The sequence below is a fragment of the Larus michahellis genome, chromosome Z, assembly GCF_964199755.1.
Source record: "Larus michahellis chromosome Z, bLarMic1.1, whole genome shotgun sequence".
NCBI classification, from domain to species: domain Eukaryota; kingdom Metazoa; phylum Chordata; class Aves; order Charadriiformes; family Laridae; genus Larus; species Larus michahellis.
Genome location: NC_133930.1, coordinates 25,283,829 through 25,301,397, shown reverse-complemented (window position 1 = coordinate 25,301,397; position 17,569 = coordinate 25,283,829). Strand labels below are relative to the sequence as shown.

Sequence of the window (17,569 nt, the reverse complement as noted above, 5' to 3'; positions counted from 1 at the left end):
CATTTCTATCTTTTGGCCTCAACCAGAACCGGTTGTCAGTGGAGCTCTGTGAGCTGTACCCTCTGCCTTTTACTCCTTCGTCAGCACACAACGGCCGTCAGATCTTCCTCAGGCAAGCCATGACAGCCGGGGACAGAGAAGAGACAGGCCGTGAGGCCGGGCTTTCTGTGTCCGCTTTTACAGGGCCGAGCTGGTTCCTCCTCATCCTGACAGAGCGGCGCAGCAACGCGGGGGTGGCCCCAACCCCGCCCCGCCGCGCAGCGCGCCGTCCGTGCCTCACCTCAGCGGGCAGCTGTCCCCGGCCCAGGCCGGCCTGCCGGCGAGGCGGACACCGGTGCGCGGCCCCGGCGCCACGGCCGCGCCGCTAAAGGGAGGGAGGAGGAAGGCGAGGGCGGTGAGGTGTTGTCGTATCGTCACTTCCTGTCGGCGGATCTGCATCCGGGTGAGAGAGCTGGACCTCTCGGGAGGAGCTCATCTTCGTTTCCGCCCGGAGGGGCTGCTCGGCGCCGCCCGCGGGCCCGGCCCGGCGTGAGTCTGTCGGCGGCGTGTGGGGGTGCCCCTCCTGCCCCGGAGGCGGCGGGGATTGGGGGTCGGGACGGAGAGTGGCCCCAGCGGCCTGCCGCTGGGCCGCCAGGCGCTGAGGTGGGGGCCTGGCGGGGCTCCGGTAGCCGCGGGAGCGGCGTCTGCGCTTGGGCTTGATTACGCGGGAAGTGTACCGGCATTTACGGGCGTGCTTCCCCCCAAAGTACAGGCTGGTTTGGGAAAAGGGCCCGCTGGGACAAGCGTGCCTGAATTGTAACGATTGTGAAACTCTTGGGGGAGGCTGTCGGTTTCCGGCAGGAAATTTAATCTACTGGAAGTCACGGTGAATGCCGTTATAGCTCCTGTGGGGCGGCGGTGTTACCACACTGGTTTGGTTTTTTAGAAGGGAATTCTTTCATTGTTCCGTGGTGTTTACGGCTTCGGAGACTAAAACGACCGCGTTACGTTTACAACTCCATCTTGAATTCTAACGCGCCGTTCTGTTACTGGTGGATTATATCCGTAAAAAGCTTATGTACAACTGTGTGTGATGTTGAGGGTGCCTGGGCTGCTTGAGATGGATGTGGCGTGTTAACAGTTGTTACATCGCCTGTCTGCACTAGAAATGGAGAAGTTTAGACTGCATGTAAATATCGTTCAGACTAAATGTGTCAGGTGACTTTCGCGTCACGTGATTTGGTTTTTTTTCTTCAGCAGAATTGAAAGTAAACATCCCCAAAATACCTTTCATTAACACATAATGTTCCCCCGCCACACGCCCCCCCCGCCCCCCCCACCCCCCCCCCCAAAAAAAAGAAAAAAGGAGAAAAAGCTGTGAGAGCATTAGTCCTGACAACTTTTTATTGGAGTTCGTACAGCAGTGTAGGTAGTACTGGGTTTTCACTAGTGTGGGTTGCCATCACAGGACGTATGAACAAAGTCAAACCTGAGCAAATAAACTCCTTGGTATTTATTTGCCTATGTTCCAAGCTAATGCTGCCTGCAGTGGTAGTCAGAGCTGCCTGAGGAGTCAAAAGTTGTTTGAAAAAACTTCTTCCTCTTGTATTTGAAACCCTGTATTGCACTAATGGGATAAATATTTGTATGCAGAGTAATGAGATCGATCATGTGCAACTGTGTTTGTCAGTGGTATTTTTGCTTGTAGGGCTCTTATTTAAGACTGAAGTAAGAATCAAATGAAGAAACTTGAAAATAATGTCAGGTTTTCACTCCAGTTAAGAGATATATACAGTACTTGTAACTAGTTTTAAAAAATTTTTGATACTGTTTTTCCAATGTAAAGTCTGAACTTCTATTCTTTCCAACATGTAAGTTGAGCTTAAGGTAAAATATAGATGAATTGCAAAATGGATGCAAAATATATTTTAACCTGTTGTAGAGGCAAAGACTTTCATCCAAACTTTCTGCTAATGTGTAGAGCATGTAATGATAAAATATCAAACAGCAGTCAGTTGTGCCAGAATAAATTTAAAATTTAAAAGATAATAAACCTACATTTTTCTATCATAGAATCCATTAGATTATCATAGAATCCATTCAGTAAGCACAAACATAAAATAATATTATATATATGATATACTTAAAACACGAGTAGATTACTTTCCAATTGCTATCATCATTTAGCTGCTTCTTTGCATATCATGTAATGAAAAAAAATTAATTTTACTTATAGTTCATGATCAGCTGCATCATCATGTTCTTATGATGTAGTCAAGTGTTTCTTTACATATATTGTGAGCCTCATTGTGGAGTGTTTGAAATAAGAAACATATTCCACTCTATTTTCTTTGAGATGAAAACTCTTATGTCTTGCGTCTTGTAATTTTTCTAAAATTAAAATGGAGGGAAGCAAATAAAAATTCACTTTTAAACATAAGTAAAGTAAGTAATAATCATGAAACTTAAGAGCATATAGTATTTTTGTTTAGTGTCTTGTCCTGAAAGGAGATAAAACTAGCCCACTATCACAATTCTTTAAAGCAATTTCTGGACATATATTCTAGGTAGTTTGAAATTTTAAACCGAGAGTTCAAAAGGTAACTAGTATTTCCTGTTGCCTAATTTTGGTTTTTGTTTGTTTGTTTTTTTGTTGTTAATTGTAGGTCTAAGGATACATGTTCACTTCAAGTAGAAAGGAGCATGTTCCCAAATTCCTCCAACTTGGGTCGTCCACCCTTCCCTCCAAAACATCAACAACACTGTAATTTCTTCAATAAGCTTCCTCTAAATATACCACCTACTCTTCTATCTCACCAGCAAAGTATTTATGCTGAGATTAATTTTCAGAATGCAGTGTAAGTACAATAAGACTTGATAGTGGGGATTGGGTTGAGAAAGAGAATTAATGGTCTTTTGAGAGAAGTATTTCTGTTTATGGAGGATGTTTTCCACTGTTTTTAACACTAAACTGCATTAAACTTTAAAAAATAGGTGTTGTGTAAAACAAAACTGTACCATTTCTGTTGGTAACCTGCAAGTTTTAATGCTCCCCTGCATTGTCCATAATGCATGAGATGCCATTACACTGATTAGAGTTAATAATCTACAGTTCAGTTTTAAAGATCTTCAATTGTATTTGTTTACTGGGGAAAACGGGGGAGATGAGAAAGGGAAGAAACACTTATTCTTGGGGCTAGGTTTGAAGACACCATAGTGTTCTTTAGGCTCTCAAATTTAACAGTACCTTAAGTTATTTGTTTACTAACCTCTGGTGCTTTCAGTTGGGATAGAGTTAACTTTTTTATTAGCAGCTGGTATAGCACTATGTTTTGGATTTGGGATGAGAAATACTTTTGAGAGCGCACAGGTGTTTGTAGTTGTTCCTGGGCAGTCAGGGCCTTTTCATGCCTCACACTGCCCTGCCAGCGAGGAGGCTGGGGGTGCACAAGAAGTTCGGAAGGGACACAGCCGGGACAGCTGACCCCACCCGACCACTGCTTTCCTGCAGATGGCTGAACACCTCCCTGCCAATGGGAAGCAATTAATTAATTCCTTGTTTTGCCTTGCTTGTGTGCATGGCTTTGCTCTACCTGTTAAGCTGTCTTTATCTCAACCCACAAGTTGATTTTTTTACTCCCTTTCCTCTCTTCTTTTTTCGCTCTTTCTCCCAACCCTTCTTGGAGGAGTGGGGCTGAAGGAAGGGGAGGGGGAGGGTGTTGAGTGAGCAGCTGTGTGGTTCTAGTTGCCAGCTGGGGTTAAAGAATGTCTTCTTACATGTGCGCTGTGAAGAATGACCATCTTCTATTTTCTAAGGAAAAAATACATACTGAAATATCTCCTCATTTTGGGTAGAAATGACAGATGAATTGCTTCTAAGAAAAAAATGATAGGACTTCCTGAGTTTCATATTCACTTAAGAAAAACTACTAACCCATAAAAAGCATCTTAGTTATTATATGAATAACAGTTATGGACTGTAGTCTTTCTAGGGCTCTTTTGAGTGGGAACCTTGCAGCTGTTCCAGCTGTTGCATTGCAGCCAATGACTTACGGAAATGGCAGTTCAGGACATAGGTCTGGTGCTTCCACGTCATTCCGGGGAAGAAAGTAAGTTCTTTGTGTGTCTTTGAGTAATTCTGGTTGTAATGTACACATGATGAAGCTTGTCTAATATAAATTTCTTTTGCAGCTTTTATGTTAGAAATTGCAAAACTACTGAATAAAATGTTATGTGATGAAACAGGCCATGTACCTGCTTTTGAGAATTTTAGTACTCATAAGTGACTTAGTATGTGTAGTTTTTCTCTTCCAACAGCTAGAGCCTTACAGAGCTGTGATTTACATGTTTTATTTTAATACTATAATAGATTGTAGTCTGTGTGTGCTTGTCTATAAGAGGGTTTGCATCAATAAATTGAGTGTTCTGTTCCTGTTAATCTGACAGGTTATGAGTAAGAGTGCACCCTCAAAGTTTTATGGGAATTGTGATGTTCTTCTGATGACACACTAGGTGTTTCGCCTGATTTTCTTAATTATGTGATACTTCATTTTTCAAATACAAAGTGCTAAATTCAAGCATGTATAAGTTCGTTTTTTAAGAGGAATTTTATGGAAACATAGTTTTTCTACTTTTCAAAAAACTAAGCTTACTTGAATGTACATAATTTCCTTTGTTACTTTACAACAGAAAGAGGAATTTCAGATGAATGTATGGTTTTAGAAAAAAATTATTGAAAAAAATTACTTCTTACCAGTTCAGAAATAGTTGATGTGTGTTTGTAATAATTCTGTGAGTCGGCTGGTAGGGAGGAAGCTCTGTGTAATCCGTCTTGAAAACTATTTCCTGTATGCGATTTCTCTTCCAGACTTAAAAGATGAGAAAATAAGTACAATTAAATGCATGGTATTAAGTTATAGTTGAATAAATAACTATCACATGAACTAAAGAAGTTACTCATTTCATGCTGCATGTGTGTCTTTTCTTGACCAGTCTGGTTTATGGAAAGCTGTGCTATGTTAGTACATTTGCAGTCAACTAGTTAATCCTTAGATTTTTGAGTCAGCTCTTCTTAAGATATTTTTGCTGAACGTGAGTTTGTGCAAGTTCTTCTCTGTCAAAATAGCCTGAAACAGCATTATGTTTTGATTTGACGTTACATTATGAGTTTCTTTAAGATTGCAGGTACATAATGTTATCAGAACTTCTCTCAGACTTGAAAACTGAAAAGATGACTTGAAGTCTCTTCAGTTAGATTTTTATTATTAATAATAGTATCTGTCCACGTCCCCAAACTACTTTGATGCCAGCTTTTTTAACTACAAGAAATTACTGTAGTTTTATTAACAGTTAATTCATTCATACATATGAACATCTGATTTCATGCTTTTTAATTAAAAAAAAAAAAGTATGATTACCCTCATACTGATTAACTTTATGCAATACTTGATGGATAAACAAAACATTAATGTCCGTCCTTTACTGTGGATGAATGACACTGTTCAACTACTGGTCAGCTATCAGTACAACTTCTTCTTAATGAAGAGTTCAGACGCCAAGGGGCTGTCTGTAAGCACTGTATCTCTTCAAATATGTTTGAACTCCTGTGACAAAGGCCTTAACAAGGAGATACAGACTAAAGTTTGAAAGTGAGACATTAGGTTTATGACCTGTGTAGCTTAATACAATCATCAGTTTGATTTGTCAAATGAATAGTGTTTCTTTTTTGCCCAGATTACGCAGCTTACTCTGTACAATCTAAGACACAGAGAAATGCTGCATTTTGAATGGCTACTGTGATAAATTTATTTTTCTCACGTCCCCGCTACCAAGTTTATTTCATTCATCGCTGTGTATTCTCACAAAACTTCTCACTGCACTTATCTTGATTTTTAAAGAAAAGTACCCTTACATAGTCTGTATGTTTGTTGTTTTTTGTTTTTTTTTTAAAAGGTATGTTGTCACCAAAATAGTGTGACCAGCTTTCCAAGCTGTCCTACTTAACTAAACTTCCCATTTTGGTTTCAGTTGGTTAATACACTCTTGTAAAGCAGTTGGATCAATTCACTTCAAGGGTAGCTGCACTTTTGCAGCCATGTGTTCTCTTTCCCCGTGTCAGATTTATTTCACCTATTATCTAGGATAGGCAAGCTTTTGTTCGGTAGAATACTTGGTTTTAGTGAAATAGTCACATAATTAAGCATTGGTATTTGTACTTTGTAGGAACTGTCTTTTAATCATGATTTGGTGCTTGCAAACTAGAGGAATGACTGTCGTCTTATTGATTTTTTTCTTTTTTTATGTTTTTTTTATTTTTAGGAGACTAAGTGAACAAAGAGTTCCACATGATGTCAAACGGCAGCGGTTTCATTCACAACGTCCTGAAACAATTGTAGTTAACCAAGCAGTGCCTTTACCAGAAGAACGTAGATACTCCTTCCCAGGATCAGTTCAATCTCCACTGCTCTATGCATGTCACCTACCAGATTTAATTGGATGTACCCCTCCACTGCGAGATATTTTGTTTCCAGACCCTACAGAAACCACGCTCCCTGTGGCCAAAGATAAGGTAGTATCTTTCTATGTGTGCACTTTACATCTGCCTTCTGATTAGGGAGGGTCCAATGGTGCTGTGGAAGACTACAAAAATTTCTGCAAGGTTCTTTGACAGTGTCATGGGGGTCTCTATTGCTGAGACGTCATTAGAAGGAATATCGGTAAGCGTAGCTGCCGCTACGGTCTTATATAGCCTCCTTGTGTGGTTGGGTTGGAGCATTTTTTCGGTGTAGGGATGGTGTTTGCTTGTGTTGTTTGGTTTCGTTACTAATGTCAGGAAACCTACATATCTGCTCCAGGAAGTAGAAATTGTAGGGATAGCCCATTTGTCACATGACTGGAGGGCAGGGAGAATCCTGGTGGGGAAAAGAAAACCCCACCCAAGTACTGTGAGAGAAGCCCATTCTGAATAAATACAGTATTGGGCCTGTAAAGGTGTCTTCTGCCTTTCTTCAGATGGAGATAAAAGTTAGTGTCCGAGCTGTTCTGGAATATAGAAGAGGATGTCTTCTTTAGGTGGATGGTGGAATTGGAACTGTGTTTTTTGTTCATTTTTAATGAAAAAAACCCTCAAACGTGGCTAATCAGTCTTCACACTTTATTTGCACCAGCGTGACAGAAGACTTATTTTTTTTTTTAGTATAAATATGTCTGATTATAGTATGTAGCAGTGTTGTGAAAGAGAAGCAGTTAATACCTCCTTCCACCAAAGATCTGACCACTTCTTTAGTAGTTTGTGTGGGATAAAACAAGGAAGCGAACTTAAATCAGTTTTAATATTAATTTTTCTCCTTATTACTGGTAGGCAAACTGATGACATTAAAGTCAGCAGAAGGTATCTCTAGTCTTTCCCTGCTTATTCCCTGAAAGGCAGCAGATACTGATGAGGTGAAAATTATTTTCTGTGGATAAATATTTTATAACAGATTGAACAAATTTAAATTTAAAAACTTTGCAGAAATTTCTTCTGGGGAGTTGTTCAACATGAATTAAAGTGTGGTAAACTCTAGACGATGGAATAGGTCATGTGAAATGATGCTGTATTTTGATTTTTTTTTTTTGTTTTAATACAGTCTTCTGTGTTTCATGTATTGCATCTCTGGCAGCAAAGAATGTTCACTTCTCTGTATATTTACTTTTTGCATGTGGGTGTCAAGTTAAGTCAGCAGGTTTTGGATTTGTTTCAAGTATGTCAGCAACAGACCTGTGATTTGAACAGAAAAGAGCTCTGCAGAACAGAACTCCAGAGAGAGATTCAGCGAATTTTTCCACGTATGTTTTGAATTTGGTTACTTAATATCAGTTTGAATATACTTCAGGTTCGCAGTTCTTCCTTCCACTTAAAACTGGTACGACATATCATAGTTTTATTGTGTGATTCTTCTGTTACAGAGAGTCGACTCTTTTTGGTTGGGTCGTCACTGAATGGGTTTGGTACTCGTAGCAGTGATGGTGACTTGTGCCTGGTGGTTAAAGAAGAACCAGTAAGTAATTTAAAACATAAATAGTTAAAACAAAGTCTGTTTCTAAAATGTATGTGCTTTTACAATGCTGGAAGGGCCCTGGTGGGATGCACCCACAAAAGCTGAGGGAGCTGGCAGATGTTATTGCTTGGCCACTCTCCATCATCTTTGAAAGGTCATTGAGAACACAAGAGGTGCCTGAGGACTGGAGGAAAGACGATGTCACTCTAGTCTTCAAAAGAGGCAAGAAGGATGACCTGGGAAACATCAGGCCAGTCAGCCTCACCTCCGTTCCTGGAAAGGTGATGGAACAGCTCATTCCAGATGTCTTCTCTAAGCCTGTAGAGGAAAAGAAGGTTACCGGGAGTGATAAGTATGGATTCACCAAGGGGAAATGATGCTTGACCACTCTGATAGCCTTCTATGATGGCATTATTGGCTGGGTGGATGAGGGGAGAGCTGTGGACACTGTGTACCTCGACTTCAGCAAAGCTTTTGACACTGTCTCCCATAACATTGTCATAGGTAAGCTTAGGAAGTGTGGGTTGGATGAGTGGGCAGTGAGGTGGATTGAGAACTGGCTGAATGGCAGAGCTCAGAGTGTTGTGATCAGCGGTGCAGAGTCCAGTTGGAGGCCTGTAACTAGCAGTGTTCCCCAGGGGTCGGTACTGGGTCCGGTCTTGTTCAACATATTCATCAATGACGTAGATGAGGGAGCAGAGTATACCCTCAGCAAGTTTACACAAAACTGGGACTGATGACACAAAACTGGGAGGAGTGTCTGACACACCAGAAGGCTGTGCCACCATTCAGCAATACCTTGAGAGGCTGGAGAGTTGGGCAGAGAACCTAACAAAGTTCAACAAGGACAAGTTCACGATCGTGCACCTAGGGAGGAATAACCCCATGCATCGGTACAGGTTAGGGGTTGACTTGCTGGAAAGCAGCTCTGTTGTCCTAGTGGACAAGTTGACCATAAGGCAGCAATGTGTCCTCGTGGCCAAGAAGGCCAATGGTATCCTGGAGTGCATTAAAAAGAGTGTGACCAGCAGGTCGAGGGAGGTCATTCTTCCCCTCTACTCTGCCCTGGTGAGGCCACATATGGAGTATGGTGTCCAGTTCTGGGCTCCCCGGTTCAAGAAAGACAAGGAACTACTGGAAAGAGTCCAGTGGAGGGCTGTGAAGATGATCAAGGGACTTTCCACTTACGAAGAAAGGCTGGGAGATCTGGGTCTGGTTAACCTGGAGAACAGATGACTGAGAGGGGATGTCATCAATGCTTATAAACGTCTAAAGGGCCGCAGCCAAGAGGATGGGGCCAGACTTTTTTCAGTGGTGCCCAATGACAGGACAAGAGGCAACGGGCACAAACTGCAACACGGGAAATTCCATTTCAACATAAGGGAAACTTTGAGTGTGACTGAGCACTGTGACAGGCTCCCCAGAGAGGTGGTTGAGTCTCCTTGTCTGGAGACTCCTTCTCCAGTCTCTCCTCTCCACCTGGATGTGTTACTGTTCAACCTGGTCTAGGTGAACCTGCTTTGGCAGGGCTGTTGAACTGGATGATGTCCGAAGGTCCCTTCCAACCCCTACCATTCTGTGGATTCCAAAATGAGAAAGAAATGGACAAATCCTTTTGATTTTAATAACATATTTTTGCATATGAACTGTGGGCCCAATAATGTTGCAAATATGAATTTTGCCCTATAAACCTTTTAACCCAACAAAACGTTCAAAATATAAGCACTACCTTTACTCTATAAGTGAAAAAAAACACAGCAAAACAGAGAAGTAAATGCCTAGAATCGTGAGAGCGGTGAGGCACTGGAACAGGTTGCCCAGAGAAGCTGTGGATGCCCCATCCCTGGAAGTGTTCAAGGCCAGGCTGGATGGGGCTTTGAGCAGCCTGGTCTAGTGGGAGGTGTCCCTGCCCATGGCAGGGGGCTTCGAACTATATGATCTTTAAAGTCCCTTCCAACCTAAACCACTCTATGATTCTATGAGGAAAATTGTTTAAGAGAACTCATTTCAGGTGCAAGAACAACTTTTCATAAGTACAGGTGGTTTTATTTCATTATTTACATTCATAGATGCTAGTTTTAGTGAGCAGGCATAAGAAGGAATTTGATATGTAAAATACCTTAAGTATTTCTGGTGATAGAAAATGTTTCTGAGTAGAATTCAGGTTGAGAGAAAAGATGTAACAAAAAAGAAATCTAAATAGAGCATAATTTTGAAAGAATTGAAGCATCATTGAAAAAGAAGGAAAGGACATTTTTTGTATAAGGCTAGATTTTCATCAAATTCTATGATTTATGAATGTCTCAGTTACTTTGCATATTGAATATGAATTGTTCTGTCTGGCTTTTGCTGCACAAAAGGTCTATGTAGACTCTGGAATGCATTGGTATACGTGTTCATGTCTTACTCTGTGACTTAATTTTATTCAAAAGTAAAGCATGCTTACTTGGAACATCTAAATGAGAGATGCCAACTTTTTTCTTTAATTTTAATATTGTATTTCAGGTAAATCAGAAGACTGAAGCAAGGCATATACTCAGCTTAGTCCAAAAACTCTTCAGTACTAAACTTTGTAAGTTCATGGCTACATTGAGGTGGTAAGATTATTGGCAATTCTGGAAGACGTATTGATGCACAGTTGTAACTAATCTGTGTAATTGTATCTTGTCTAGTTTCTAATCACAGCATTGTTTGGAGAAAAGCTATAAATATTTAGTAATGTGACTTATCTTTGTGCTCATGGTTAGTAATTAGAAAATCATAACAGTTGCCTTGCAAACTAGAGGGCTTCAAGAAGGGGTAGCATCTAAAATGAATTTTGAATTGTAGACCACAACTGGGGAGGAGTGAGGTGGTGTGAAAAGTAGATTTCTGTTTGGGAAACCTCTGTTACTACTTTTCTAGATTGCAGTGGCTGCCTGGGGAACATACTCTAAGAATTTGTAAAATAAGATCAGAGAATGATCGAATCACTTTGTTTGGAAGAGACCATTAAGATCATCAAGTCCAACCGCTAAGTTACCACTAAGTGCCACATCTACACGTCTTTTAAATACCTCCAGGGATAGTGACTCAACCATTTCCCTGGGCAGCCTGTTCTAATGCTTGACAACCCTTTCGGTGAAGAAGTTTTTCCTACTATCCAGTCTAAACCTCCCCTGGCACAACTTGAGGCTGTTTCCTTCTGTCCTGTCCCTTGTTACTTGGGAGAAGAGACAAACCCCCACCTTGCTACAACCTCCTTTCAGGTAGTTGTAGAGACCAGTAAGGTCTCTCCTCAGACTCCTTTTCTCAAGGCTGAACAACCCCAGCTCCCTCAGCTGCTCCTCATAAGACTTGTGCCCTAGACCCTTCACCAGTTTCATTGCTCTTCTTTGGACATGCTCCAGTACCATTAACATCTTTCTTGTAGTGAGGGGCCCAAAACTGAACAAAGTATTCAAGGTGGGGCCTCACCAATGCTGAGTACAGGGGTATATCACTTCCCTAGTCCTGCTGGCCACATTATTTCTCATACAAACCAGGATGCTATTGGCCTTGTTGGACAGCTGGGCACACTGCTGGCTCATATTCAGCCAGCAGTCGACCAACACCTCCAGGTCTTTTTCCTCCAGGCAGCTTTCCAGCCACTCTTCCCCAAGCCTGTAGCGCTGCACGGGGTTGTTGTGACCCACGTGCAGGACCCAGCATTTGGCCTTGTTGAACCTCATACCATTGGCCTCGTCCCATTGATCCAGCCTGTCCAGATCCCTCTGTAGAGCCTTCCTACCCTCAAGCAGATCAACACTCCCACCCAACTTGGTGTCATCTGCAAACTTACTGAGGGTGCACTTGATCCCTTCATCCAGATCATTGATAAAGATATTAAACAGAACTGGCCCCATTACCAACCTTGGGGAACACCAGTTGGGACTGGCCACCAACTGGATTTAACACCATTCACCACCGCTCTTTGGGCCTGGCGATCCAGCCAGTTTTTTACCCAGTGAAGAGTACACCCATCCAAGCCATGGGCAGCCAATTTCTCCAGGAGAATGCTGTGGGAAATGGTGTCACTCACAATAGACTGAGTATAATTTATTTTTGGGGGGGCACCTTGATACCACTGAAATAATTAACTTAGGTGCCTAGTGAAGAAAATATTAAATGTTGGCAGTACCAGCAATTACAGGAGAAAGAGATCAATTCATAGTTCTTATGAGTTGTTGTTTAGACTCTCTTCAGATAAGAATTCACATGGGCATTTCTTGACTTAAATGTGAAAGCCTCCTACTTCAAAGAGACTTTTGTACCATCCTTCGAATTATAAAAGACCCTGTCATTTATTTATATCAATGACTGTGTTCCCCTACTTCTCAGACTTGCAGTATATTCTTTGATGCCACTCCTTATATTGCTGTTTTGAACAATCCTGCAATGGTAAAAGGAACACACCAGAAACCTAAATGAAGGCTTCAACATTTCTTCATTGGCAAGTGTGCATACCCACATTGCAACAGCTCAATTGACAAGAGACTTGATAAATCTATTGCAGAACAGGCATCTGATACTTAGTGGTTTATTACTATTGTATATTGATGTTTGCGTAAGGAGTCCAGCACTTAGTCTATGTTGGCGTAGGATGCGAGATGTTCCAGTGCTTTCTGAGAAGCACAGTGATAAAACAGTTGTGTTTTCAAGGATCAGAAAGGGAGCATCTAAATAAACTATCACCATCTTCTTTTTTCAAGAGGTTGTGTTCTGTGACAGAGCTTTAGACAAAATCAAGTTTGTTTGCCGGGGAATATGATTATCAGAAAGACGTGATGGTCGTGTGGGGACAATCACAGCAGGTTTTTCTTTGTGCCATTGCTCATTTTTGATGCATTCCTAATTCTCTGTTATCTTGCAAGTGCCTTTTGGTTAGCTTCATTTAATCAAAATGTTCTTTGGAAGGTGTAGTAGAACAAAACACTGCTGATATTACCTCTCCTGTCAGACTCTCTTAGTTGTGGTATGTAGACCTCTTGGATCATTTCTTCATAATCTTAACATCACTATGGGCACGAATTCCTATACCAAGCCATCTGTCCTTGTGCCTGTGTATAATGTTCTGTGGATAGAACCAATAGACAAAAGTTGTTTGAAATGTTCAAAATGAAAAGGCTTTGCCGTATGGGTCTTCCATTTGGATTTAGTTAATTACAAACTGTAGCTCAACTATGCTAAGGTTCAGTACTTCTGAAACAAGGGGGTTGCCCAGTTATTTTCATTAAAACGTACTTAGGCAAATATAATTTCTGTCATCCATAATTCTGAAGTAGCTTGTGGGTTGGTTTTGGTTGGGGACGGGGAGGGAGTTTCTCCAGGCTAGACTTCAGAAGCTAATGAATTCATATGCCTTTTCTTCACCTCTGGGGAAACGATTTTAGCAGTATGTGCTTCAGCGTTGTCCTGCTGTCATTCCTGCGGGTTTGTGGAGTCAAGTTTACGTGCTTAGAAATGGCTATTCTTTGTCAGCTCAGATTGTCTGCTGAGTTCTTTTCTAATAGAACTGCAATTTTTAAAGTGATTTCCTACCTTCTGCGGCTTTCAGAAGTCAGCTTCTGCTTAATCATCAAGGATGGGCTCTAAAGGTACATACATTTAAAGAAAAAGCCTACAGAAATTGTAATTCTTTTGAGACATTATTTCAACTTGAACCAGAATTCTAGATTTGCAACTTTTAAAGGGTTAGCAGTACACGTATGCTGCCACTATGTTCAAGCAAGTGTAAGATTTGTCTGTACCAAGCTTCTTTAAGAACTGCAATTTCATTCCCACAGTATTCTGTATTTTATGGCATGTGCTTTTTAACAACCTGAAAGGTATGAACCTTCTTCTGACCATTATTTTTAAGTTTTGTGCTGTCCAGTTAATACATATGATGCTATCCTGTAATCTTAAAGTAATCCCCCTTTGACAATGATGGTTAAGTATTTCCTTCTTTTTTTTTTCTTCTGTAGAAGAAAGACTGCAGCATGTTCTCAACAAGTGTGTGAGCTGTCATTAAGCTTATTCCTTGCTTCACACAAAAGAATGGAAATAAACATAGGTTGAGCCAAACATGAAAGCAACTAAGTATGTGCCAAGCTATAAGAAAAGCAAGAAGGGGGAGGAAAGAAAAGATGTTATTTAAACAAAGTTCTTGGGATGATTTTGTGAGAGTTACAGGACAAAAAGAAATAAGGAGGAGATTTGTGGTACAGGTAATGCTCTAGTGCTTTTTAAAAAGTTTTTCCAGATCATTTCAATTCAGAAACATGAGAGGAGCTGTGCCTTTCCTAACATCTTCCTCTTTGTTCTTGCACTCCATGGTGTTCCTGTACATTCCAAAATAAGGGCTATAAGAGTGTGATTCTCTGCTTATTTCATCTTAATTCCATGAATGTGAAGCATGAATTTGGGGTGGTAACCATTACAACATATGGAAGAGAGTATAATCCAAACCACAGAGAGTAAACGTCAAACCTACTACTGTCTTCAGATTCGTCTAGGCAGGATTCGTTTGAAAAACAGCTTAGTAGTGCTGGGTTGACCGGTGTTTACTGTCTGAATAAATGACAAAGAGCTCATTTTCTCTTAGTTATACAAAGAGATGCAGTAGTGTTGAGACTGGGATATCAGAGAGGAATCTACCTAACAGTTGTCTAGTGGGGAATGTGCAACAGCTAGGACAAGCAAGGGAACTCAAATGAATGACCTTGAAGGACTGTGCAGGTGGGTGGGTGAATTGCAAACATCAACAATTAATTAACTCTGTGCTGGGCTGTAACCTCCTAGATTCGTCATGACTCTGGTTCAGCCTTCTGTGTCGTCCAGTTTCTTTTTATATAGTATAACCCTATCAATGAGAGCAGGCTACATGTACAGGATGCCACAGATCTTTTTGGCATGTGCCATGTTTGTGATTAATGTTTTTCTACATTTGATTAATCTATTATTCTGTAAAAGAAAAGAGAGACTTAGGCTGTTTAATCTGAAATTCTGAATTAATAAGTTATTTATGAAACAATGCTTAGTCTTTTGAAGTGGTTATATTCTTTTTCACTACAGCTGAAGTGGTATTTGTGACTTTTTCATAGACATGCCCAAAATTGTGGAGCAGCTATGTGTAATTCTTTACGTGTATTTTGGTGTAGTCCCTCTGGTCATAGTTTCAAGGTCAGGTAGTCAGTTTACTAAGGCACTCACCCTGTGTGTGTTTCAGAATTCCACATCACATGTATGTGACTGTTTATTCCCTTGTAGTATGACAATCTAATGTACAGTAAAGGTTCTGCTAACAGTGTTGTTGGTGTGAGCCAATAAAGAGGGTACCAGCAACAAGTTACTGCCTTCTAACATCCTCTTTGTTTTGTTTCACCCTGGGAAACAGATTTGGATTATGTTTTCAGATATTATTTTTTTTTCTTAGCCAATGAATTTGGCACAAACATCCATCAAGTACTGGGAGGCATTTGCAGACAAGGATGTGTTTGCAAGTGGATTGCCACTAGAATGGGTTCAGTTAACTCCTACAGGGCACTTGAGAAAGGTCATAGTGAGGAATGTTAATTGCTGTGGCATGCAGATAGATACCCACCATTGCCTACCAGGTGCTAATGCATTGGGCATCTTTATTTTAAACTAGTGAAAGGAAAGGAGTCAGAGAGCTCTGCAACACTTTATAGCTTCGCTTTAAGAATGTTCTGGGATGTTGGAGGAGGAATGCTTGTATGTGTCTGCAGGTGCAACTAGAAAGAGGGCGCTCTTGTGTGTAAATTGTACTAGACTGTACGTTCAGTTAACATGGGTTGGAATTCTGTAAGATGCTTGTTTAAAATTGGTAAGTTAATAAGATTATCTCTTTTTTGAGTGCCAGTCTGTGTGTTGTTTGGGATCATACAATGCATTAAAATCGAGATAAAGGATTACCTCAGATCAAATATGTCTAAATGTACATATCCATAAAACACTTTCAGAAAGTCTCAAAAAAAAAGTGAAATGTATTTTAACTGAATATTGCACAGTAGGGTTTTAGCAAAACTGAAGTTGTCATCCAAATGCAATGGAGATAACGCTGTTTAATCAAGGTTGCTATCAAGACCAATAGAAATACCTCCTTTTTTCTGTCATTCCCCTGCCCCCTCCCTCTCCCCCCCCCCCCCCAAAAAAAAAAAGTGAAAATCAGCTTTTATTTATGGTTCTTTTTAGTTTATATGTCTTCTAGCTTTGTCATAGATATTTATGGTAATTTGAGGTTAATTTATAGAAGCATGGAGAAAATGTATGATGTTACACATGGGCAAATTCAAGTGGTCCTAGATTTTGCAACAGAAGAAATTACTAAAATTGTGCTTTTTGACCAAATTCATGTCATGTAACCTACAGGCTCTGCTTCTCTTCCATTACTTTCTTGGGCACGTTTCTCATTCAGGATTATGGGCAACTACTAAATATAGCCTGACATATCATCAAGAATAGGGAAATTGCAGATAATATGGCTGATGCAAGAGTTTTGGGGATCTGGTTGCAAAGGTGCATTTGGTGGCACTGTATGAGTCTGGCAGAGCTCAGTATGTTTGGGTTTGGATGGTCTGGCATTGAACCTGTGTGTCTATACTGTGTGGATAATCATCTGAAGTGCACTCCTGTAATTGTATGTTTATTACGTGTCCTATCATCATTAAAGCAAAAGCAAATAAAGCTTATCCCATCTTTGATGGGAAGCGGTGTCCTGTTTTCACTAACAATTCGATAGGAAATGTGTTTCTTGGTATGTACTTTATCAGTCAAATAAACACTCCTTAAAGGTAGTTTTAAGTATAATAAGCATAGTGAAGATACAGTTGTGTTAATATTTTTTGATCAGTAAAATGCATAGTTCCAGGTCTTAAGCAAACTGGACAGGATTAAAAAGTATGCAGCTGATCACATTGCTACAATGTAGTGCTGGGCTTGAGTGTCTCACCATCCTGGGTGGATATGGTCTTGCTCCCTTCTTTTTGAAGCTTTATTACAACTATTGAGGATTTCTAGTACAAGTACTGCTCAGTGAAAGCACTGTAGAACTGCATTCCTTATGTTCAAATTTCTAGAATACACTTCCCACAGAAAAATCTTCCACTAATGTTTTTCTCTAATGTTTAGTGCATTTTTTTTCTCACGTTTTCCTAGATTGTGTATTTGCTGCAGTTGCTAAAGGTTACTTAGTTTAGCACAACCTTTCTGAGAATATCTTTTCTAAATTTAATAGGCTACTACTTGCTATAAATCAGTTAATATGACTCCACTTTAGGGTCTTATTTTAAGATCAGCATCTTACATGAAACTTAAATTGCATATTTTTCTCCCTTTCAGCAAGCTACATTGACCGACCTCAGCTGATTCGAGCAAAAGTGCCAATAGTGAAGTTCAGGGATAAAGTCAGGTAAGTATGCTGTTCAACATCATTTATTAGTCTCTGACATGGGAAAGCACTCTATATATGTACTGTCCATATGAGTAGTCCTACTGAATTCATGCTTCGTTTATTTGTGTTGTGCTATAGT

The 17,569-nt window shown here is 40.5% G+C and overlaps 1 protein-coding gene across 5 annotated transcripts in view; it reads left to right on the top strand.

Annotated features, from left to right (window-relative positions):
• Positions 1 to 283: 283 nt before the first annotated feature.
• Positions 284 to 17,569, top strand: part of TENT2 (terminal nucleotidyltransferase 2) — a 48,875-nt gene continuing 31,589 nt past the window's right edge. For 2 of the 5 annotated variants that reach the window (XM_074569409.1, XM_074569412.1), the window contains exons 1-8: positions 284 to 528; positions 2,646 to 2,837; positions 3,963 to 4,088; positions 6,298 to 6,547; positions 7,692 to 7,806; positions 7,927 to 8,018; positions 10,524 to 10,590; positions 17,379 to 17,448. In XM_074569409.1, the coding sequence (XP_074425510.1) occupies positions 2,683 to 2,837; positions 3,963 to 4,088; positions 6,298 to 6,547; positions 7,692 to 7,806; positions 7,927 to 8,018; positions 10,524 to 10,590; positions 17,379 to 17,448 (875 nt within the window). In that variant the 5' untranslated portion in view covers positions 284 to 528; positions 2,646 to 2,682. Of the gene's footprint in view, positions 643 to 2,645; positions 2,838 to 3,962; positions 4,089 to 6,297; positions 6,548 to 7,691; positions 7,807 to 7,926; positions 8,019 to 10,523; positions 10,591 to 17,378; positions 17,449 to 17,569 lie in introns of all 5 variants that reach the window. The other 3 variants (XM_074569410.1, XM_074569413.1, XM_074569411.1) reach the window with 2 other exon arrangements.